The sequence below is a fragment of the Apteryx rowi genome, unplaced genomic scaffold (assembly GCF_003343035.1).
Source record: "Apteryx rowi isolate R43461 unplaced genomic scaffold, aptRow1 scaffold_610, whole genome shotgun sequence".
Classification (NCBI taxonomy): domain Eukaryota; kingdom Metazoa; phylum Chordata; class Aves; order Apterygiformes; family Apterygidae; genus Apteryx; species Apteryx rowi.
In genome coordinates, this window is record NW_020450884.1 from 65,385 (window position 1) to 89,376 (window position 23,992).

The window sequence follows — 23,992 nt, forward strand, 5'->3', positions numbered from 1 at the left end:
GGTCGTGGGGTGGGGCTGAGGTGGGCTTGGGAAGGGAGTGAGGGATGTGTGGGGCTGAGGTGGGCTCTGGCGGTGTGTGGGGCTGAGAGGATGTGAGGGGGATAGGGCTATGTGGCACTGTGGGGATTTCTAGGGGAGTGAGGGCTGCGGGGTGTGTGGGTTTGGGAGGAGCTTGGGGGGTGTGGGGTTAGGTGTGTACAGGAAGGCGCTTGGGTCCTGGACTCCTCCTGGTGTGGGGTGGGAGAGTGGAAGCCCTTGTGCTGGGGCAAGGCTCTGGGGGTGCTGCCTGGGGCTGAGGATGGGAGGCAGGACTCCAGGGCAGTGGGGTCTTCAGTGCTGTGGGGCAAAGCAGGGTGTGGGGGACAGCGCTGGGGAGGTTGAGCTGAGGATGCCTGCTCTGCAGGGCATGGGGGAGTGAGAGCAGGAGGGTTATGGGGCAAGCTCTGAGTGCACCAAGCTCTGCAGAGCCTGGCTGGCTCTGTGGGGTGAGCCAGGGTGGGACTTTCCATGGGTGTCAGGAGAATGATCTCCGTAGGGCTGACCCTTTCCTGGCAAGGCGTTCATAGGTGTGTGGTGAGGGTCCTCTGAGCATGAATGGTGGCGGGTATGGGGGCTTGAAGTCCTCCCACAAATAGATAGTGGGGGGTTCACAGAGGACCTTGGGGAGGTGGGATTGAGTTACATTTAAGGGGGCCCTGATGGGATGGGGGGGTGGCTGAGCCTGCTACAGCGGGGGACCCAAGAGGTTGTTGCGAGGGGAAACTTGACTCTGTTTTCCCTTGTATTGCTAGAGCCTGACCCCCGAGTCAGGTTGCTTTTCCTTGGGGGAGCAGTGGATGCTGGCTTCACTTACTCAGCTGCTGGGGGGGGGGTAGCTGAAATGTCTTCCTTCAGGCAGGACTGTGTTTTGCGGTGCTGGGGAAGGGGGAGGATAGCATCTCCCTGGTGGAGGCACCCTCTTCTCTGCTGCATTTCATGTTGGGTAATGTGAAGGTAGCTCATCAAAGCTATTTGGCACCTGTGGGAGGCAAGATGATATGGGAATGTAAACATCTTCTGGTTAGATTGGTTTTAATGACTAAAACCAGATCTGATAGAAGTCAAGGGAAAAGTCCTGAAGTCCTCCAAAGCCTGAAGGTTTCTTTTGCTCAGCTGATTTAAATTGCATTGGATCTGTAGTCAGAGGGTATCTGCTAATCCTAGCTGAACCAGAAATATGCTGGATTCAAACTGGCACAGCTCTCATCCTTGAAGAATCCAGTAATGATAAAGTGGAGGTGTGTGGAAACCATGCCTGGGATAAAATAAGGTACTTTTTGGTTCTTAAACCTGCAACTCTGCCTCCTCCAGCGTTTCACAGGTAGTGTTCTTGCAGCATTCTTGAGGAAGTTGAAAGTCTTATTCCCTCTTGAATACAGTCCCCAAACCAGCTTTCTCATGCTAGTTTGTGGCTAGAAACAGAAATGACTTTCTAAAAGACTTTTAATTTGCATTTGGTAAGATCCATCCATCCTTCCTGAGTTGCTCTGGTGGCGAGTGAGGATGCTCATTTGCTATAATGCAATATGCTGGAACTTCCTGGTCAGCAAGAAAGCTCTTGTCCCTTGAAATGCAGCAAGGAAACAAAACCCAAGGGAAGACTTCCAGCTGAACCTGAGCCTCATGTGGTGCTCTCAGTGTGTCTGTCGGTGCTTTGTACCTTAAGCCCCACTGTCTGCTACCCCGAGTCTCTTGTAGAAGCATTTAGGGGCAGATCCCAATGAGAACCATCCCTAGGGACTCCCCTTTGTAGCTAGTAGGCTGTGTGTGTAAATCCCTGGATTCTGAACACCACTGTAAAAGGGATTATTTTAATAATTGCAGCAGAGTCAATAAGGCAGTGTTGTCTGGGTGTCACCTGGGAGGGCTGTGTGTGGGTATTAGACTTCCTGGGTTCTTAGAGGTGACCCCTGGGTGGTTTTGCAAATGGATCTCTAACATGTTCACTTCATGTTTGTTCACCTTATGACTAGGTATGGGAAAAGTAGTACCTGTTGGTCTGATAGAGCCTGTTTTGTGAGGAAGAGATTGCTTGGATCTTTTTTGGCTATGGCAGTCATACTGTTTCAGCACAGAGGGCTGAGCATTTGGGGGCTGGACCCTTGGGATCTTTTTCTTGCCTTGCTTTGGGGCTTCCTTTGAGATCTTGATCTTTTCCTATGCTTCCTTGCTTTCTAATATGGAAAGGAGGAGCCTGCTTCAGAAGGCTCTTAGGGCTTGAAGGGTTTCAAGAGCTTTACTTAAGAGAAAATATGCAAGCGCACAAGTAAATCTCTTCTCTCTTCCTGTTGGAATAATTGCCATTGTTTGCTTCTCAGGGTAGCTAGGTGTTGGCTAACACACGTTTCCCACAGAATTTGAATCCTAATTATTGCAGAGCCTCAACCCTGTGACGTTCGTGATATGTGACGTATGTTCACCTTGGTTGATCTCTGCCGGCACAGGCTTTAAATCTCTGCTTTCTGTTGTTGGTCCAATCTCTGTGAGACTCAGGCCCTCTCTCCAAATGGTAGCACAGAGGAATATCTTGTGCACACTGATCATTGCCTCCCTCTGTCCAGGACTGGGACTGCTCTAGGCAGGATTTGGGCTTTGGGTAGGATCTGGTCTGCAGCTTCCTGAGAGAACAGGTAGAGCTGGAGATAATGAGATCTGTGAGCCACTGTCCTTGCATGGCTAAGGAGAGGGATCCTGAAATGGGCATGTGGCTGCCAGTGCTAAATGGGCTCATCAGACGTGTTGGGTAACATGGCTGTAAAAGAGCTGTCTCTAGAGGGATCCCACTGTGCCTATCCCCCTCCTAAAATGTCTCGTACAGACAGACCTGGCCTGCAACGCCTGTGTTTATCATTACCTTGCAGTCCTGCCAAGCAGAGGCATTTGACTGTCTTGCCAAGCGCATTTTCTCATTTTTGCATTGTAATAACAAGACCATGAGCAAGCTGCAGGTTAGAGCAGTAACTAGTGCTTTTGTTTTTGCCCTGGGCAGAAGCTGGTAGAGCACCAAAATCAGTCTTGGGCCAGAACATGGCAACTTATTGCTTCAGCTTGACTGTGTGAAGGCTTCAGGTACTCCTTGCTTACCCACCCAGCAACCCCTTCAAATGCCAGTGGAGCAGCTCCACAGAAGACAGAGGGCAGACAGAAGGAGGCCAGTAGTTGGTGGTGGAAGCCTGTTATTTTGGACATGAGGTTTTACATTTTCTCCACGGTAAACCTTAAACCATCTCCAGTCCTGCCATGGCTTGTTGGGGCAGTGTCCACCCTCAGTGCACATGTTGCAGTTCACCCTGGGGCTGATCACTCAGTTAACTGATGTCTTTCAGCTCAAATAAAGGGAATGTGAATGATTCTGAAACTTCCACCCTTTCCTCCTCCCAGGCCAAGCAAGCAGCGTTTCCCTCTCTCCTTGACTGTGCTGGAGCCCTGCCTCGGCATGTGTTTAACTCACTGGGGAAACACCCAAGAGGTTTTCTCATTTTGCTGCTTTTGCTTTGAAGCAGCATGTGCCAAAAATGCTAATGTGGGATTTCAGTTGTTTGGTTCTTTGTGCCTCTGGTGCAGTGACCGCTTTATAATTACAGATCTGAGCGAGTTGAGAGTTCATTGTCACCCTGGCTTCGGGCCCCTCCCTGAAGTCACAGACAAAAGAATTGCTCTCAAAATGTCTCAGTCACTTCTGGGGGCCAGAGAATTATTCTGACACATCTGAAGTGAGCTGAGAGCAGGCCCCTGAAGTGCTCAGTCCTAAATATAGGTGTAAAACCTCTAGAAAGTCTTATCTACCCCACCATCAAATTCCTGCAGGAGGGGCATTGCTTTCTTGATCCAAACTAGTGCAGGAGGAAAGATCAGATTATTAAACAAACATCTGAATGGCTCATCATCTTTAAGCTTAAAATCAGACATCAAGTGACTTCTCAAGTCCTATCTCTCAGTTATAAAAGTCTCTTGAGGTCTTCCTGAATATCAATTGTGAAATGTAAAACTGTCTCTTTGGGTGTTGTGGATTGCTATCCTAAACCAGGTCCTGGTGTCTAAACTGTCACCATCTCTTTTGGCAATATGATGATGATGTGAGAATTGTGCTTGTTTGTGATAATCATCCTGGCACTGGGCAGAGCTCCCTTTTCTTTAAGATGGCGACGAAAGACTGCAGTTGAAAGAACAAAGATATGAGCTAGCTTGTCTAAATAAATGACAAATGCATCTGTCAGAGGGAAACTTGTCTAGAAAAGTAGTAGCTAGAAAGTAAGTGAAAATCATGTGGTTTGGGGGGAGCACTGATGACCCATAGTACCATTTCCTGAATTATAACTGAATTTCCCTTTGGAAAGTAAAAGCCGCCCCTCCCTCTCTCCAGCTTCGCCATGTATTGTTACAAGGCTGGCTCAGTTTTTCCCCTCGCTGCCACCCCAGTTAGTCCTATGGGAAATGCAGGGTTGAAAAGCCTTTTTTGGCAACTGCCTCGACTCCATCCTACATGGTAGGAGCTAACAGTTGTCTCTGCTTAGTCTGTCTGCTGCTCTCCTCCCAGACCCTTTTTTTTTTTGATGGTTATCTTAGGAAACTGCTGCCTCTGAGGACTGTTTGAGCTGGGAGCTGAGGGCTGAATTCTTTCCCTCCTCTAGGCCGTGGGTCTCTCCAACTGGAGACGGAGGCGTGTTAATGCTGCTGCATGTTCTGCTTCTCTTTACTCATACAAAGCTTCATTCTCCAGGATTGGTGCTTTGTTTTTCCCCCAACTAGAAAGTATGATGACAAACATAAGTTCTTTCTTGATTACTATGTAATAGTGGTGATTAAATATGTTATCTTGCCACATCCCCATGGACTCTGCCTTGTTTAAAAAGCAGAGTGCTCCCAGGGCAGAAAGATACCTTACCTCTGACCTAAATTTTATTCTTCTGGAAAATGATTGTTTATCTTCCCCAAAATTAAGAAAGCGGTGCAGCAGACTGAATGTTAATTCTGGTTTCTCTGTCACCAGCTCCCTCTGGGGTTGATTTTAACAAGTCCCTTAACCTCTCAGCTTCAACTCTTCTGTGGAATACAGGCTGTTTACATACTCTCTTCCTAGGGCTGCCATGAGGGCTAGTTAATGTTTGCAGAGCAAGCTGAAAAAGGAATCCTTTAAGCGTTTATTGTAAAGATTTGTATCCCTTAAGTAGCTCTGGTAGCCATAAACCTGCATTTCAAATTCATCAGCACCATGAAAAAACTCGCAGTTTGTATTTCTTGAAGAGCCATTGCTGTTTGGGGCAGGGATCAGTTTAAATTTTAAATCATTGAGTTGTTTTTGTGGAAAGCTATAGTAATGCAGAGCTATAAAATCTACAGTCTTAGGCCAACTGCAGGATTAATTTTCAAATGGCAAAATCTTGTGTAAAGCAATTGTGCCAGAAGAGCCTGCTGTAAGGGAATAAGGGTCTCTCCAGCTTTTCTACAGGTTACAGGGGAAGAATTTTCTATAAAATGTTCTAGAGAGTGTTCTCATCTGAGAACTCATTGATTCAGAGGTGCTAAACACTTTCAACAGATATTGCAGTCTGCCACTGTCTTCTACTGGGAAACTTGAGATAACCTCATTCCCCCCCCCCCCAGAAAAAAAAAAAGATGTTTTTGCTCTGAAGCAAAAGGAAAAGCAAGAAAATGAATACAGTGCAGGCTGGCATTTCGCTCAGTTTTGTTAGCAGTGCTTAGCCATTGTTCTTTCACCCTTTTTTCCAGCCTTTGCACTGAAGTATAAGGTAGTTTTGCTTTGTTTGTTCATTGATTTTATTATTATATATATTTTTTAATTTTTTTTTTAATTGTGATATTTGCAGTTCCAGGGTATTCTTTGACTCCCAAGCAGTTCGATAATGAGGACCAAAGAGCTTGCATGCCCAGTCTATCTTGAAGTTGGTATTTTGAACTGGAGGAGGAGAAAGGCATGGCTCAGGCCAAAGTGTAGGTATTCTGAGAGGGATGGTGGGGGAAGAAATATGGAAGAGAGTCAGGAACAGATGCTAGATATTTCTAGCTCACTGTCCTTTTCTCAGGCCTCGTGCCCACTTCTCTCGTCTTCAGTTTCCACTGTTCAGTCCTACAGTCTGCCTACTCCACGTCTGTGGGCTGTTTCCATCCTTCCCTGCTGCTGAAACCATCACAGATACAAGTCTCATTTATTTGACTAGCTGTGTGGTAGGGGGATCTTGGAATTATATTGCTCTTTTTTCTTTCAAAGCCGTCTTGAGAGTAGATGGAGATGTCGAGTTTAAGTTGCCACCTTCCTTGGGGTACATACAAGAGGTTACTTATCAAATCTAATTATTCACGAAGCCTTGGTTACTGAGGTCATCTTTCAACTGAGTAACTGGTTTTGGTCAAGGACTTTGCTGTGCTGATCAGAAATGAAGTAAAATGGGTTTCTTCCCAGCCCTAGTGACTTATGTTGGTTTTGGGTTACAGCTCCCGAATAGCTAGTTGCCATGAAGCATGGCTCTTCCTGGAATTGCTGAGATAACTGTTCCAGCTCCCAAACTACAAATCCAGGATTCCAGTGAGTTTACAGTGCTTGTCTGCTAATGTAAGCGTTTAATCATGTTCATAGACCTCTAGGTGATGAAGATGAAAGCTCAAAACCCATCTTTTTGGTATATTTTCTTCTCTTCTGCTCACCTTTGGTTGTATAGAAGGCAGAGGGGCTGCCCATGCTCTCATCATTTTCTAGATGTTGTCACACCTGGCCTCAGCTCTGTTTTGGATACTCGCAAAGTACTGGTAACCTTGTGTAGTAGGGCAGTGTGATGAAGGGGGAGTGCGCTAGACTGAATGCTTTGGAAATGAACTGACCTGTTGGATAAAAAGTTGCTTTATTTCTGTGTGGCTAGGTGTGCTGACCTCCTCAAAAAGCATTTGGCAATTTGCTGGTGAAGAGAGCTTGAGGAAGGATTTACTATTTCTGCAAAGCAGCAAGAGGTGTCTAAATAAAATTACGAAGATTGAGTCTTATGCATCTTTCTCTGGGCCGCTTCCCAATAAGTCACCTGCTTGCTGTTGTGGACTCGTTAGCAATATCCAGTAGCTTTCAGAAATGTCTTGTCACATGCCTTCATCAACAAGCTGATAAAACAAGTGTATGAGAGAGGGAGAAAGATGAACTAATCCAAGGCGGTAAAATCAGTCATGCATACATCAACTGTGGCTGCTGACAGCTATCAAATGGTGGTAGGAAAGATAACTCTGAAGAGGAATCTGCAAAACATAAGAATTCTTTATCTAGAAACTGAATCCACAAGCTCTCTCAGAGCAACTCTGATGGTTTAATGTACTTAACATAATTTATTGGGACAAATCCATTGATGCAGAGAACTTCAAAATATTAGTCACTACTTTTTCTTCTGGCCAAGTTCAAGTGTTTGTAAGTGTTTTATCTTCCTCTGGAGGTCTGTATTCTGCGTTGGCAGGGGCGGACTGAATGATCTAAGGGGTTTTCTTCCATCTCCAGCTGCTATGATTAAGTGTTGGCTTAGACGTTTAGTTCAGGCCAGACTTAAACAGTTTTCCATAAGAGCTTCCTTGGAGAAACAAATGAAATCCTTAGGCTCTTATCTTCTAGAGCTGTGGAAGAGGTTTTTATTGTTCATGACCTCTGCCGTGCAAAGGTGTTGTGTTCAGAAATGAAGCATTGTGCTTGTGGAGTTCGAACCCTTGTTTTCTTAACCAGTGGAAATAGGATTTCTTTTTATGTTTGTGTAACTTTCTTGACAAAAATATCTACTGTTTCTTCAAGTAGCTGAAGTACCAATTCACTTGCAACAACTGTATAACCTTTTTGTTTTTTCCTTGTATAGATTTCAGCTTTTTGTGCTGCTCAGTGGTATCATTTCGAAGAGGTAGATGTATTGCATATATATGCTTTAAAAGCATGATTTCTTCCTCTCTAGTAACCAGCAGTAAAATGCCATATAATATAACTGTCTTGGCTTTTGAGAACTGACAAAACTTGGTGTCTTTTTCTAAATAAGCTTAGTGGAAGGCTGCTACTGCTCTCAATGAAGGCTGCTGTTTTGTTGAAGTGTGTTGTGTAAGCGCTCTCCTGACATCTAAACAGCTCTGTGTATCTCTGTGTGCACCAGCAGGATTGTTCCAGTGGGGCTTTTTGCTTTCATTTCTGCCTGATTTGCACTTTGACAAAAAGAAGTATCTCTGCTATTTCCATTTGCAGTGACAGCCTTGGATTTGGGGGACTGATCCCAACAGACTGTTTGGGAGATTCACAGGCAGAAAAATGTGTGGTAGTATTTGTGTGCGGACAGTGAGTTGGATGTTTCTGGGAAGCCTCCAACTTACTACAGTCTGCCAGTTATTGTTCAGCAGACCTAATATTTTGGGGTCACAACAGACTTCTGTACGTGTGCAGAAGTGTTCCTCAATGGTGCTACGAAATGCAGGGAGACTCCAAGAGAGAATCTTCCAAGTTTAGAGCATTAAAAGAGGACCTGTATGGGGAAAACCCAGCTGCCTTGTATCTGCAGAGGGTGCAGCCTCTCTTGTGCTGGCCATTCGTTTGGGTGAGATGAAACCCCAAAGTCAGGAGGAAGATTGAAGAAGAAAAGGAGGTGCATGGCAGTGTGATATGTTCTGGCGCTCGGCTTGTCATGCTCAGCCACTGGAGAGTTGAGCTGATGATGTGTTTGGGTGTGCTAATGTTTTCACTTTTTATTTTTGTCTAAAACATGAGGCGCAGCTAAAATTTGCCAGAGCTGCTCTATTTAAAAATAGAGTGAAGTGGATATTTGTCCTGGCTAAATTGAATTAGTGTGTTTGTTTACTAGAAAAAAATGAGTTAAGTGAGGATCTGACCTGAATGTCTTGCTACATGCTCCTTTCAACGAAATGTTTGCCCAAACTACTTGACTAGGTGCCATCACCACAACTTCTGTTTAGCTTTTATTCTAGTATTTATTTCATGGATGGTAAGAATATAGTGTCTGTGCTGGCTGAAAATGATCCAGGACAGCTAAGGCCAGAGGAAGGCAGACAGCTATTTACTTAGCTTGATTCAGCTTCCAGTAAACAGCTTGGAGGAATGCTCCGAAATTGTCCTTAGGGATTGGTCCCAGAATCATGAAAGAAAGAAAAAGGAAACTTTTGGGTACATAATGAATTCATTTTTGGACATAATGAGTTTCTAACCCCAGTCTGTTTCCTTTGTCCTAAAGAGACCAGCCAGAATTAACTGTTTGGATCTCTCAACCCATTTTTCAGTGGCCAGTCTAAGTCAGAATTATGTCAAAGGAATGTTTTAATATATATATTTTTTCTTATCTTAAAGATACATATAAATAGTTCTAGAAGTATCAGGTTAAGCTTTTTTGAAATGAATTTGTTTTGTTGCTTTTATGCCATTGAATTTAACACCTTCACTTTTCCAAGCAGTGTGGAAAAAAATATATTATTGGCTTTCAATATTATTTCAAACTTATTATTGGCCTTCAATAATAAAAAGAGGAAAAAGGGTGGAGATGTTAACTGACAGCTTTTCATATGGAAACCTCTGAGTTTTGTTCTTTGACCTCAGCTAGTAACACTTTCAATAACCGAGAAAGCTTGTGTTTGCAGGCAGTTCCAGCGCTTGCAGAGACAGGTGATAGACCTGTCCCTAGCTCTGGTCAGGTCTTGGAGCCGCCCAGACCTCCATCAGCTGCACATTCGTTCCTGCACTCAAGTGTGAATAAGCGCTTTTGTCATGGGCAAACAGGAATTGCCTATTTCCCAATCAGCAGCAAACTCATCTGGAAAGCAATGGGAGGGAGGGGTGCTTCCTGCCTCGGAAACAGGGTGTGTTGGGACTGGGACCGACGCTTGTGACCACATGCAGCGACTTTCCTTTGTTGACTAACTTTTTCTCATCTGATTTAGAGGCTCTTTGGAGTCCTTTCCCAAATAATTATGTGAAAGAAGAGCTTTCTCCAGAATGAAAGTGGTCTTTCTAGCAGGGAGGGAAGGAAAGAGGGGTAGGTGAAGCAGAGGCTCTCAGCACTCTGCTGATACACTGTATGTTTTTGTTCAAATTGGCATACTGCTTGAATCCTCTGTGCTTTGGGATGCTAATTCTTTCAGCTGAGGCTTGTTTTATATTCTTTTAATGTTTGTTGCATGTGATTAAGGCAGCATAGAAAAGACTTGCTGCTGGGTCTTCTGACGAGAGCGCTGTAGTCAAATCCTAACGGAATACAATTTTGTGTGGAAGATTAAATATTAACCCAGCTAATCTCCAAGGTGATGAGGCTGGCAGTGCTACTTCAGGATTGCTTTTGGAGGTTCTGATTTATGTAATCCCTTGCTTGAAAAGGAAGTGGGGTTTAATTGCTATTGAACAGGTGTTACATTGTAATGCCTGGGACATTTCCTCCTTCCCTGTGTCCTGACGGATCTTGGCAAGTTCAAAAGCCTTGTGGCAAAGCAGTCTCCTGTGCTGGAAGGCAATGGAATTGGGCTTTATCGGTGTCTTATTAACACACTAAAACGGGGTGCTGTAATAAACAGTGCAGAAGCTTCCTTCTACTGGGAGATGCTCACTGCTCCCAAATCTGTTCTGGTTTGTAACGAGGGGAAGGAAAATAAGTGATTTATTGGGGCTCTTGTCTGGCTGGTGGCTTTGTTTGGGGCTTCCTGGTGGGAGAACGGTAGGTCTGATGCTAGCGATACTCATGGCGTTGAGCTACTGTCTGCAGTGGACTTTGAGCAGGCCTAAGGTCTTGTCAAGATCCCCATCCAGACATCCACCACTGAAGTAACAATGAAGTTCCCCCAAATTTGAGCCCACAGAAATTCTGGGAGCATCAAATGTCCAACTGAGCAGTGTCAAAAGATTGCAAGAGCTTGCAAGAGTCTGGCAAGGCCTCCTTGGCAGCACAGGCAGCTCCAGCCAAGGGTGGAATTGCCCATCTGTTGTCCTGCAGGCCTGCATAGCCGCGAACCGTTGCAAGCACGTGAAGCTGTGGCATCGGTGCTCACTCTTTCTGTAGAGCACAGAATGTGTTTGTGAGGAGGGGGAAGGAGAGCCCAATGTGAGAGACTTCAAACCTAGAAATTAGAACTTCTCAGGACAAACTTTCTTGTCTTTAAAGGGACATCATGAGGCAGTGAAAGATGGTTAAAGCCACACTTGCTTTGTTTAGTAAAAAGTGCTTGTCACAGATTTTTTCTTTCTTGTTTACTTGTTTAATATGTATTGAAATAAGAACTTTGATCATTTGATAAGGGGATCAGAAGGCTGCTGGATTTTGCTGTTAAGTACCTCTGTTCCTTTTGCTGAAATGCAGTTTTCATAGAGCTGTGGTACTTGATGAAATCACAGCACAAGTCTTTACACTGCCTGTAATAGTCAAATCAAAGGGGCTTACTTCTCTGCTAAAGGAGTAGTGTGTGGCTTCAGAGCTGCTGTAATGAAGTAATGGAGTAATGCTAAAACCTGGTAAAACAATTACTGCATCTGTGGGAAAGAAACGCTGCGCTTATCCCTTGGTGTGATGTGGATGTCACTTTTGGGGGGAGGGCAGTTTTATGAGACTGTGGTCATGGCTCCCACATAAAGAATCTGCTGTTGGTCTGAAGCAGAAAGAAAAACAAAGAGCCTGTCTGCCTTTTTTTGGACTGAGGGCAAAAAGCAAATGACTGTTTTATGCATCTGCCTGGTGAGGGCAGTGTCTCTGTCCTGCAAGTTCTTGGCCTCACCAGTGCTGGTCTCCATCTGTCTCGTGGTTTTGTGGTGTGGGCAAACTTCGCAAAGGGTCAGCATCATGTAATTGCTCCCCCMCCCCCCCCAAAAAAAAAAAAAAGAAACCAAGACTGGAATCCAGGCTTAAAAGATATAAGTTAGTACATCACCTCACTGTCATTTAACACCACTGTTGTCTGAAAGTCCCTGGGCTTGGTTTCAAGTGGAAGGGTTGATGATCTGGGCCTTTTACTAAAATGTCCTGGAGATAAGTTCAGTATAAAGTGTGGTCACCTCTACTGTAACACTGCAGCACTTGACTGAAGAGTATTTGGCCCTCATGGGATGCAGCAGTTCTAATTAATAGATGACAGTAATTCTGCAAAGCTGTGTAACTCCATGGAAGTTGGGAAAGTTGCTTCAGCTGATACCACCTCTGAATTTGGTCCTGTGTGTTCATGCACAGCCAGAGAATTCCTGCAATCCAGCTGATCTGGGGAGAGCAGATGGTAGCCAAGGGTTGTGCTGTGGTATTGACACAAAAATGAGTTTGGATGGGCAAGTGGTAAGCAGAATAGCATTTCCTTGTGGCTTGACAAAAATTCTTGCTGCTGTAAGAGGAGAAGCTGGGAAGAAATCAAACATGAGTCAGTGCTTTTTATACGGTTTAAAACATTCAAACCAAAGCAGAACGTCAAGCTTTTTGGTGATGCGTAATAGTGTTTAACTCTTTCTTTTCTAAATGTGGCTTTATTGTTTTGACAGGATCATCTACTTTCAAAAAATCACTCACCTCAGAGGTAAGTTTCTGATTGACAAACTGATGCATGTTCCCTAGCTAAGAGAATGCCCTGTAAGGTATGGCTCAAAATGCTTCCTTTCAGACTTAAATATGAATGGAGCACAAGCAGCAGACCAGGCAGTGGTAAGGTTGCAGTAAGGTGGAGATGCTTGTTTGGGAAATGAGAGGATCTCTCCTTACAAAGAGAGCCACCACTTAAAAATCCAGTTTATCCTGAAGTTGAACACTTTTGTGCCACCAGAACACTGGATAGGTACCCTGCCGAAAGCAAGAATTTCAATTCATTTGGAACAAGAAACACCAGTTAAAACAATGCGTTAAACAGAAGGCAATGAGTCAGGCGTGAAATGGCATGGGGCATGAATTGAGGTGAAGGAAAGCATGGTGAGCAGTCATGGTTGGTCTGAACTCAGAGCCAGTCTGTTTATGATGCCAGTGATGAGGAAAAAGTAAAACAAAACCCCAGACTCTTTCCTTGTATAACAGCAAACCCAGATGGTCTTACATGAAGGTGTTTCTCTGCTTAGTTTCCAGGCCTGAATCATACAGGAAGAGCCAGTCAGTTCTTTGAAAGCCTTTTGGTGCCATTGTTATTCTGAAGATGAGCCTATACAATATCCTTCTTTCGATATCCTCCTTTCGCATGCACGTAGGGACCTGGGGCTTCAGTAGCATGCACTTTACAGTTTCCATCTTTGAGAATAGCAAAGTTACACCACATGGTTCTGGGCAGACGTAGGCCTCTAAGACACTGTTTTTTTAAATTCTTAGTTCTTACTATCTTTCTCTCCCATCCTAGATGCCAGGTTCTTCTGGACAGCCGGGCTCACAGACGATAAAGAAGGGGCATAGAGGAGTGGATTCCACAGGGGAGACTACCTATAAAAAGGTGGGTTGCCTCTTGCACAACTCATCTAAATGTTGTCCTTCTCCTGTTTGCAACACAAATGCTGCCCAGAACACCAGCATGTCTCATGAAGTTCAGCGTTAGGTGGTAGGTAATACCTGTGAGTTGCTGAAGATGATCTCAAAGGGAGCACAGCCTTCCAAGCTTGAAAAAGTCAAAGGACTGAATGTGTACTTCACAGACAGCTTCTCTACTGTAGCCTTCTAAAGAGGGGATTATTTTTAAACTTTGCCCATTAGCAACACTTGTTAGGCCTCTTCTGATTTACTGGGTGCTTTCTATGCTCTTCAGGCACAATAGCTTCTACAGATCTTGTGGCATTACTGGAATTTGCTTTACAAAGGGGAGATTGTCTGGATTTTTTTTTTTTTTTTTTTTTTTTTTTTTAAACAAGCCCATAAATGTGGGTATTTTGTGGATGCTCCTTCCAGGTTGTTGGGCTTCATCAGGATGTGCCAACTTTCTCTGAAATGAGATTAGTTTTATGGTGTGTTTTTAAATGGATAGTGATTTGGTACGGATGTTTCATTGCTTTATATAAGTGAAGCTTCCGGTCTGAAATCTCTAATCCAGATGTACTTACATACCTGCCTGTTTGTTAAGGAATCAGAGTGAATGGGAGGAATTCAAGTGGTGTTTCTACAGAAGCTGGCTTTTTTACAGTGCCTTTTGAAATTGTTTGTGTCTTTAAGTTTGGGATCTGGCTTCCAGTTTCCCAGCAAGTTCAGAGGTAGAAAGTTGGCAGCAATGTAATGAGAGAGAGAAGATAGAAGCCAATGTAAATGCCTGAAATGCTTGCTTGCAAGGATCTCAGAAACCTGGTGGGACACTACATGGGGTTTATCTGGCAACAAAACTAATGGACAGTCTGTCCTTTTTCACCCTCTCCTTCTTCAGAGGTTGTAAGTTGTTTTTATAATTCTTTGCTGTGTAAAAGCAGTTGTAAACAGGCAGCCAGCTGCTCCGCTGATCTTGCTGGCTAATAGAAGAGAAAAATACTTGTTCCTTGGCAACCTGACCCTGTGGCTCTGTGTTCACAAACGGGAGCAATGCTGTGCTGCGTTCATAACTGAGGTTTCTCAACAGTAGGACTGTCCTTGGGGCTTAAGTAGGACTAGGTGGGCTGAGTGTGCTGAACTCAGATCTGTTTGCAAGCCACTTCAGCCTGAAGAGAGTTAAGGAAGGAAGGTGGAATCAAACTCTGTCTCCTTCCCCAGCATATACTGAAGTAAAACAGCTGAAGTAGAAGAGGATGTTGTCTGATGGCAAACTGGGGTTGCTGCAAGTTTTTGTTGCTCTCTCTTCAGGTAACCATAAGCAGATCTTGTAGCTATGATAGGAAAGAAACAGTTAAGTGGGTGAAATGTTCCTGTCCATTTTACAAGGTTTCATGGAAGATGTGTGTCTGGGAAAAAGCATGAAATTTTTATCCCTCAAATCTGGTCTTAGATATTGAGGTATCCCTCTGTCGCCAAATGCTTTGATCTACAGTGATTCCTTGCATGTGGTAGGGGGCTGAGCTTTCTTTAGCTTAAGGGAAAACACAAGCTATTTGGATCATGAGTCCTGGATCTTGTTCTGGATTCAGTTGCTTTATGTATAAGCCAAGTGAAATATCCATGAGCTGCAGCACACAAATCCAACTTGCACCTGCTCTGCAGCCTCAACATTTCCAGCAAGCTTTACAGCAGAGTTCATGTCTCCATGCTCAGGGAATTAATATCAGGGGTGTTGGGCAGGTCTTAGCTGGCTGTTCAGGGAAGGACAGCCCATAGCACGAGCTGGATCAAGGCATGTCTCTGGTCTGAGAAGGGGTCATGTGCTTTATAGACAGAAGAGCACTCTTGATGTAAGTAGCTGTTACAAGAACACAGCCCTACATTGTTCTTGGACAGTCTGTGCAGAGGATGCAGGAGTGGAATTCATGTCTTTGCTTTTCCTTATTTTAAAATGACAGTGAGCTGTTTAGCGTTAAAGGGCCACAATCTAGCAAAAGAGTCAGAGGGATGAGATAATGCTGGAGCAGAAGTGTGTTGTGTGCTGGCCATGTGACTGTGCCTGCCTGGCCCTGTTGAAGACCTGAGTCTGTGCCCAAGCTGAAGAGTGTCAAACTTCAAAACATGTCATCCTGAGACCTGACAGACCAAGGTGACAGGAAGCATGTTTTATTCGCAGAGGAGGCACAAGATAACCTGTCCCTGGATATCTTCTCCTTCTGACTGTAGGATGTTGAGAGGAGCACTGTGGGAGGAGGAAATCCAGTCTTTGGAGGACCAGCTGCATGGTGATTCCAGTCTTTTACAACTCTGCCACCCAGAGCAGAAGAATCAAGTAGGATATGGTCAGGGATATCGATGGGTTCCTAGGTGAATAGGATATTCCCTAGTTTGGCAGCAGCTTCAACATCCTGTCATCACAGCTTACTGAGGTCTAGTCATCCATGCACCCTTTTCAAACTGCTATGGGACAAGGCAGCCAAAGTGACATTAGTCAATGAGAAAAATAAAAGAAGCTGGAGCCAGTAGATGTAAAATACCCTAGCTGATTTAAACTTGTGGCTCTTTTTTCTTCTCTTGAAGCTCCATTCATACCTGTTTGCAATATGCTGCTCCACATCATGTCTAACTCATTTGTTTCCTGCCCCTCCAGACAACCTCATCTGCCTTGAAAGGTGCCATTCAGCTGGGCATTACACACACAGTTGGAAGCTTGAGCACCAAACCCGAAAGAGATGTTCTCATGCAAGATTTCTACGTAGTAGAAAGTATTTTCTTCCCAAGGTCAGCACTTGTGTTCTCCTCTCTGCTGTACTTGATAGTGAGCAGCAGCACTAGTTCCTAACCCTACTTGCATGTTAGGAAGCAGCACCAAACTCGAACAGTTGACTGCAGGTGGGAGCACAGCTTTCCTGAGCAGAGCTACTTGACATACTGCTTACAGATCAGCTCTGGTTCCTGTCTGCTGTCTCCTGTTTTTGAAGAACCCTGGCTCTTCCCTGTATGTGACAGGCTGTTGGTTGTGTGAACAAATGCCGGTGTGCTCCTGTGTGTGCCTAGATGTGTCCCTTTTGGGTGGGTGCTTTCTAGCCCTTGGGTATGTTAGAGCCAGCCAGCCAGTGGGTGATCGCTTCTAGGGCAGTCTCTTAAGAAACCTTTCAGATACAAATACTTGTGTGTGTGCTTCTCCCTTTGATCAGTGAAGGGAGTAACCTGACCCCAGCTCATCACTACAATGACTTCCGGTTCAAAACCTATGCTCCAGTGGCGTTTCGTTATTTCCGGGAGCTGTTTGGGATCCGACCGGATGACTATCTGGTACGTTGTTGGTTGGACTAGGTTCCCTTTTGTTGCGTGTTCTGTGACTGGTGGTTTGTCCTCTTCTGCCCTGTCAGTGCCTTGGAGCGCTGTGTGGCCCCATGGCAAGCACAGTGGTGGATGCTGTGTATGTCCCTAGGGTTTGCCTCTGTTAATGTTTAAAAGGAAGAGGCCGTGCACTCAGGTTTCCTGTTGATCTCTTTCACCTCTACTTTTCTCATCCTGTCTTTGTCAGTACTCACTCTGCAATGATCCACTCATTGAACTTTCAAACTCTGGGGCCAGTGGATCCCTCTTCTATGTATCCAGTGACGATGAGTTTATCATCAAAACGGTTCAGCACAAAGAGGCAGAGTTCTTACAGAAGCTGCTACCTGGCTACTACATGGTAAGTCACTTGGGTGGGGCTTCCTCTGCAGGCTAGGAGAGGGGTCCCCAAAGGCACGAACATGACAGATGTTGCTACGTATTGCCTGGTAGATGTGTGTGGAAGTTTGATCTGTGTGTTTGATCTGAGAGTGGCTGTGCAAAGTTGGGTGCCAATCCTTCTTCCGTCTCAACTGCCCAGTGTCGATGGTGACAAAGACAGTTGCTGAGTAACACAGGCTACCTGGGTATCACAAGCCTTGCGTGCTGCACAGGAGTCTTGCACTACACCTTGTAACTTGGACTCTTCTAGAGGCTTGCGGGCTGCTTTGTGACCACCTGTGAACTGCTTATTGCTGCCTCGAGGTCGTTGCCACACAAGGTCATGCCCGTGGTACTTTGTCTTGCAAAGCTGCGCTTCTGTTTCCCTTCCTGTTCTCAGGGCTATACTTGGGTCTGTCTGCAAAGGTGAAGTATCCTGTTGATGAACTCTGATTTAAAGTTTCTGTATACAGAGGCAGCAGCTTTGGGAATAAAGGCATGTTAATTTTATAAATGTGGTTATAGCAATAAAAGCCTTTTCGGTCCTGGAGCAAAATCAGATCCCACCCTGAAATGTGATATGTGTGTGATCTGACTGCTCTGTTTTGGTGTTCAGCCAGGCCCTTATAAGCCACCTCTGTGAATGGGAATTTAGCCAGGAGATATCCTTGATTTACAGAAGTGCCTTGGAATTTTTAATGCTGTTGGGGTTGCTAGCTGAATTCCCTAAACTGCTTCTGGACCCACAAGTATTTTTGCTTTGACTGTATCCCAGAGCCACATTGTTTTTCTTCAAAATTCTGTCTAGTGTCTTCTGCAGCCATCAGTTTTAGATCAGTCCCTATCCTGATATGCTTAGCTTGACCTAAGTGCCAAATTTAAAAAGGCTAAGCACAAAACCATCCTCTATCAAGAAGATCCCCTGGCTTAGCCTCTGGCAGGTGATTGTGTGAGTGAGCAACAAATTCCTTTTGCATTTGTGAGCTTTATCTGAACCATTCAGCTTTGCAAAGAGGTTGTTAATAATTGTAGGCATCACCCATCTGTTCCCTGTGTTCACCTTGCCTCTTAGCTTCTTTAGCAATTGCTTCAACTCCTTGCCAGCTGTGTTTCAATTTAGAGGCACAAGAAGGAGCAAATAACTCCTCAAACTGGCACATGAATAACCAGAATGGCTTTGAAAATGTTTTTGCATCTCTGGCATTTCAGAACTTGAACCAGAACCCAAGGACGCTGCTGCCAAAGTTCTACGGCTTGTACTGTGTCCAGGCCGGGGGCAAGAACATCCGCATTGTCGTGATGAACAACCTACTGCCACGCTCTGTGAAAATGCACCTCAAATATGACCTGAAGGGCTCCACCTACAAACGCCGAGCGTCCCAGAAGGAGCGGGAGAAGGTCTTCCCAACCTACAAGGACCTGGATTTTATGCAGGACATCCCTGATGGCCTGTTCTTAGACTCTGACATGTATAATGCTTTGTGCAAAACATTACAGAGAGACTGTTTGGTAAGTGGAAGGGTGAGGGGCAGTATGGAGAGTTCTTTCCCTTTCCTGAGCCTTTCCCAAGAAAAGTGGGCAGCAGCCACTATCCTTGCAGCTTCTGCCTGGGGTGTTGACTAGAGAACCTCTTTCTCTTTTGTGGTGGCATGGACAAGAAACAGGACCTGGAGCACAGTTTCCTTCCATGCTTCCAGTCTGAATTAAGCTCAGCACAGCCTCTAGAGGGAGAGGAAGCAGTCTTCCCTCCCTCTGCCAAGATTGTGCTCTGGAGTAGGGCAAGATGCTGGGAGAGGGGCAGGATTGCTAGACTAAGTCCAGTTTCAAGTTCTGAACTGCCTTTGAGTAGCTGTGCAGAAGTCGGTGTCTTCTAGCTTGGGTCTCTGTCTGCACAAGAAGAGTAACGATGTCTTTCCTGTAATCCTTTTTGGCACCTATAGATGAGATGAGTGTGCACAATCTATGGATTAAAAGCCATGCCCTCAGTACGCTCAGGGCTCTCAGCAAAAATGCTGACTACACTTGTGAAACTGTCTGCTCTGACAGTTTCCCTGGGCTTTTGCAACACTGAATGAGCCTTTGTTGACTTCCTTCCCAGGTCCTGCAGAGTTTTAAAATCATGGATTACAGTTTGCTTGTGGCAATCCATAACATTGATCAGGCACAGAGAGAGCATGCGATGGCAGATGGGACATCCCAGACTGATACACGACGACCAGCTGCCCAGAAGGCCCTCTATTCTACAGCCATGGAATCTATCCAAGGAGAGGCCCGACGAGGTGGCACCATAGAAACAGATGACCAGTAAGTCTGTGTTGGTGTTGCTGCTCCACTAAAGTATTGCGAGGAGTGAGGGGTGTAAAATCTAAGCTTGGCTAATGGAGACTGAATTTAGATGCAGACTGGGCTGTATATGATTGCTGTCACACTGGGCAGAGAAGTATTGATGTCCAATCTTCTCGTGCAAAGCATTTGGCTTCAATTCCTCTTCCTTAATGTACAGAATGCTTTCTGGATTTCCAGGTGGCTTTTGAGTTGTCTCTGCCCAATGGTTACTTGCAGCTTCAAACAATTATTTCCATCTGTTTCTGAGGCACAGTGATTGCCTTGCTGGACTAATGACCTGTAAAGTCCAGCTGCATCTTCAGTATGGACAGTAGTAGATGCACTTACTGCTTCTCCATCTCTTCTCATGGGCGAGTTGGGATTAATCAATCCTCATCTTCAATAAAATCTGCATACAGAGGGAAAAGGGGATCAGTTCTTAGAGGTTTAGCTAACTTACCAAAATAGCATTTTGCTTTGACTTGTCTTCTCCAGTTTCTTAGCTCAACAGTAGGTGCCTCCTGCATGTTGACACTTGTTAAATAGTTTACATAGTACTCAGCCCATGCCAGGCTGCATGAGAGAGGTAGTGGGGTGTGAAAATAGTTTCATGTTTTTTGCCCTGTCCTTTTCTAGGATGGGAGGCATTCCAGCCCGCAACGCGAAGGGGGAGAGACTGCTTCTGTACATTGGCATCATTGATGTGTTGCAGTCCTACAGGTAAGAAACCTTTAATGACAGCTGTGTATCACCAAAGGGTGAAGTCCACTTTACAGCATTGTTTGCCCTTGCTTGGGTATCAAGATTGGCTTTCAAGAAATAGTTTTGACACAAACTTTTTTTTTTATTAACCACCTTCATTTCTTTATTTTTTTTGTTTGGCATTGGCATTTTGGGATCACTTTGTGGGTCTTGTTTACTGTGTTTACTTCATGTTCCCAGAATAAATTTATTCTCATGAAATTCTTTTCTGTGCTGTGGTTATTGTACACCAGGAGTGTGCAGGAAGTGGCAAGGAAAAAATAGATGGTGGCCTAAAATGGCTATAACCACTCCTCCCTCTGAAACGAAAAATAGCTGCAAGACTTCTATTTCTATTAAAATGCAAAATGTGCAAGGTTACATATGTAAAGTCCCTATCAAAGTCACTGCAAATTAACTGCCCATGTTAACTATGCCTGGGAAACTCTCCCCTTGGGTATCTTGCCCTGAAACACTAAAGCTGTGGTTTCATGAGATGTGAGGGGCTGATCTAACAGCCGTAAGGGGAAGGTCTTGTTCTGCACCAACTGTCCTCTCTCACCTTATGCTGACTCTGTTGCTTTCTGGACCTGCATTCAGAGTCACTCGGTTCACTCAGCCAGCAAAGACAGGACAGTTTTCTACTGAATTAATAAGCTGAGTCAGCTCTCAGAAGGGTGCAGTGAGGAAAGCTGGTATAAGGGAAGTGTGAGACTGTGTGGCAGGGACAGGAAAGCAAAACCACCCACCTTATGAGAGTGTCCAGGTATGCCCAGAGATCAGTCCAGGTGTCTGTGGAACAGTCTTAGAAAAATGGGGTAGTTAAGAGAATCTAAAGCCAAAATAATTAGTAGTTTGGGATGTGTCTGCCACTGTGGTCAGAAGCCAGGCTTGGCACTGAGTGAGCATGATATAATGCAGATTATGGAGACCTGGGGTTAAAATTGTTCTTAATCCTCTCCTTTGTCAGATTTATCAAGAAGTTGGAGCACTCTTGGAAGGCCCTTGTACATGACGGAGTAAGTAGCAAAAATACACCTTCTAACTTTCAGCAGTAATACCAATGTCTCTTTAAACTGTCTTGGTCCTTCTGGGCATAGGATCCTGGATTTTAAAGGCATGTCTGTGGTTGCCCCTTTACATAAAAGGAATGCTCTCTAGGTACCCTCAAAAACATGGGTGTTAATAGTATTGTTCATCTACATCAACAAGTATTTGATTGCTCTGAATACAGTGCATACTTCTGAATCTAACCTGCTTCTCACAGCTGCTAGTCACTAGATACAAGAACCCCTGACTGTTCCTACTCCAACACAGCAATGTTAACAGTCTGAAGAAGCTCACATTAACCTTGAACACCTGTTAATTCAGATTTGCATATTAATGTTTGTCCGTTGGACTTTCTTAGGACACTGTATCTGTGCACAGACCCAGCTTCTATGCTGAAAGGTTCCAACGGTTCATGTGCAACACAGCGTTCAAGAAAATACCATGTAAGTACCTCTGTGCAGATGCACCCCCACAATCTCTGTCAATTCTGCTTCTCGGCAGCTGTGGTTTGGGAAGATGAATGACAACATGTAAGAGCTTTTGGAAGTCTGTTGTGCTGTGTCACCTCTTGCTTCCTCCCAGTTTGTTCTTGCCACACAGATGTGACCTTACGGGAGCTGTTTCATCATTTAGCATGTTCCTTCAGAGGACAGCCTTCATGTCAGACTGTCACTGAAAAGTTGCTGTATTGGGTCTTTTACTGAGAGGAATGTGTTAGTAAAGTGCTGTCTTGGTTTTTGTCTTTTAAGTAAAGCCTTCTCCTTCTAAGAAGAGCCGGTCTGGCACAACAGTTCCTCGGAGGAGCTGTCAAGGAGGGGTGCCTTCCCTGTCACACATCTCATATGAGACAAAAGCACAAGTAACAACAGAGGTGGATGTGGAGCAAGGTTGGTGCCTGGGCCTAACAAACAAAAACAAAAAAAAGAGAAGCTGCTCTTAAGCTTGTATTTGTGTCATCAAAGCTTGCTGCCTCCTGAACTGGGCAAGACGCCTCCCTGTTGTTTTGCAGACTTGCTAGGGGGCCTGTTTTCTGGGACTGGGGGTGTGTGAAACCAGATGGGGGCCAAAACCTGTTATACACCATGGTGCATTTTGAGGGCGCTGAGGAGGTCCAGAGGGGCAGTGAGCCCTGAGCCCTTCGTTTGTGCCCCTCACAGCCCATTGGTGCATTCTTGGGAGGATCCTTCTAACCTGATTTCCCTGATGTGAAGAGGAGAAGAAAACTGTAGAGAGATGGTTTTCCATTCGGCATAATTATCTTGTCGAACTAATTGCCTCAGGAAGCTGCTGAGACAAAGAAACTGACAAGATTAAAAAAAGGGAGGAGGAGGAGGGGCTTGGCTGTTTCCAAGTATCCTGTTGCATCAAATGCAGGACAGGGTGAGGAACCTCATGTTTCAGTAAAAGCCAGTCTTTGCTCACAACCAGGATGAGACCAGGTACTACTTCATCCGTCTTCACGGGATCTTTCAGCTTCCTCCAAGCATCCAGTGGCCCCCACTCACATGGGAAACTGGCTGAGACTGTGTGGCAGTCCCTGTGTGTATGGTCTGTTCCCAACAGCACAGGCCCTCGGGGTTTGAGTCAGTGGAGAAGCTGAACTAGATAGTACTGTGGAGGCTTAGATTCAGAACAGAGAACTGAATGCAGGGCTGGTTCTTCTGTCCTTGGGTATTTTAGACATCTTGGATGGGATCCAGCGCAGATCTCGACCCATGGCTAGTGTGGGAACTTGTGCCACACAAGTGATGATGGAACAGTCTGTGCTTTAACCCAGGTTCCCACCTTGGTCGTCCAGATCTCCTTCCCAGGACACTGCCAGTAGATGAAGCTAACAGCGACTCTGTCGCAACGACCCTGTCCACCTCTTCCTTGGGCAGCGGAGGCCTCAACTCACCTGTGAATAGGTAAGACTGTCACTCTTCCAGCACATGGTAGGCCGGTGGCTCCTGCAGGTTAGGTTCATGAGCTGTGGGAGGGCTCTGTGTTGCTTTATGGGATGTTTGGGTTTTTGGCATGCTTGCAGAAATATCTGTTTGAGTGGTCCTTTTGTGTTGAGCATGTTCAGTCCTGTCAGTTCGAGCATGTGCAAGGGGAGAGCACCGTGTCACCATTCCTGTGTGCAGTCCTTTACAGATGATGTGATCTTGCATCTTCTGCTTGGGCTGTGTGGGGGTTGCAGTGGCTTTTGGTTCCTTGTACTGTATTTAATGGCTTTGTTCTGGACTTGAAGGATTTGTGTTAATTAAAACGAGTTAGTGAAAGTGTCACTCTGAAAATGTATGTGAAGAGCATTGATGTGGTGTTGGATGATCCTGAAAGTGTCCTGCTTGCTGCTCCTCTCAGAGGATTGGGCTCTCTTGCATCTTAGTGATTTGATAAGCGTCGAGCTCCTACAATTTCTTGGGAGAGGAGGCTGCGGGGATGTGTGCAGGTGCAGTTCAAAATATCTCAGAAACAAGAGCATGGAGAGCTGTGAGGGAGCTTATGGCTGCCTTTGAATGTTTCATTTGTTGTCAGAGGGGAAAGACTAGCAGGTATGAGGAGGAGCTGTGGTCAGAGGACAATCCCTTTCTGAGGTGTTAACTTCTCTTCCTGGAAGTGATTGGAAACCATTTTCCTTACTCCTGATCCTGCAGAATGGCACTGATTAAGGTGTCTGCTCTGCCTGAGCTACAGGAAGACAAGATACAATT

At 45.1% G+C, this 23,992-nt stretch overlaps 2 protein-coding genes across 7 annotated transcripts in view; one reads left to right on the forward strand and one right to left on the reverse strand.

Annotated features, from left to right (window-relative positions):
- Positions 1-2,099, reverse strand: part of VPS72 (vacuolar protein sorting 72 homolog) — a 6,408-nt gene extending 4,309 nt beyond the window's left edge. The window contains exon 1 of the mRNA XM_026083665.1: positions 2,031-2,099. Coding sequence (XP_025939450.1) covers positions 2,031-2,099 — 69 coding nt within the window. The remainder of the gene's footprint in view (positions 1-2,030) is intronic.
- The window catches only part of PIP5K1A (phosphatidylinositol-4-phosphate 5-kinase type 1 alpha), a 28,977-nt gene continuing 5,867 nt past the window's right edge, over positions 883-23,992 (forward strand). For 2 of the 6 annotated variants that reach the window (XR_003256333.1, XM_026083668.1), the window contains exons 1-13: positions 10,589-11,906; positions 12,515-12,549; positions 13,351-13,440; positions 16,108-16,238; positions 16,655-16,772; positions 17,008-17,160; positions 18,390-18,689; positions 19,279-19,484; positions 20,142-20,225; positions 21,217-21,265; positions 21,655-21,739; positions 22,046-22,183; positions 23,074-23,203. Coding sequence is in view for 5 of the 6 variants with exons in the window: in XM_026083668.1 (XP_025939453.1) it covers positions 11,714-11,906; positions 12,515-12,549; positions 13,351-13,440; positions 16,108-16,238; positions 16,655-16,772; positions 17,008-17,160; positions 18,390-18,689; positions 19,279-19,484; positions 20,142-20,225; positions 21,217-21,265; positions 21,655-21,739; positions 22,046-22,183; positions 23,074-23,203 (1,712 nt within the window). In the remaining variant the exon portion in view is untranslated. Of the gene's footprint in view, positions 1,310-10,588; positions 11,907-12,514; positions 12,550-13,350; positions 13,441-16,107; positions 16,239-16,654; positions 16,773-17,007; positions 17,161-18,389; positions 18,690-19,278; positions 19,485-20,141; positions 20,226-21,216; positions 21,266-21,654; positions 21,740-22,045; positions 22,184-23,073; positions 23,204-23,992 lie in introns of those variants that run through there. The other 4 variants (XM_026083672.1, XM_026083669.1, XM_026083670.1 and 1 more) reach the window with 4 other exon arrangements.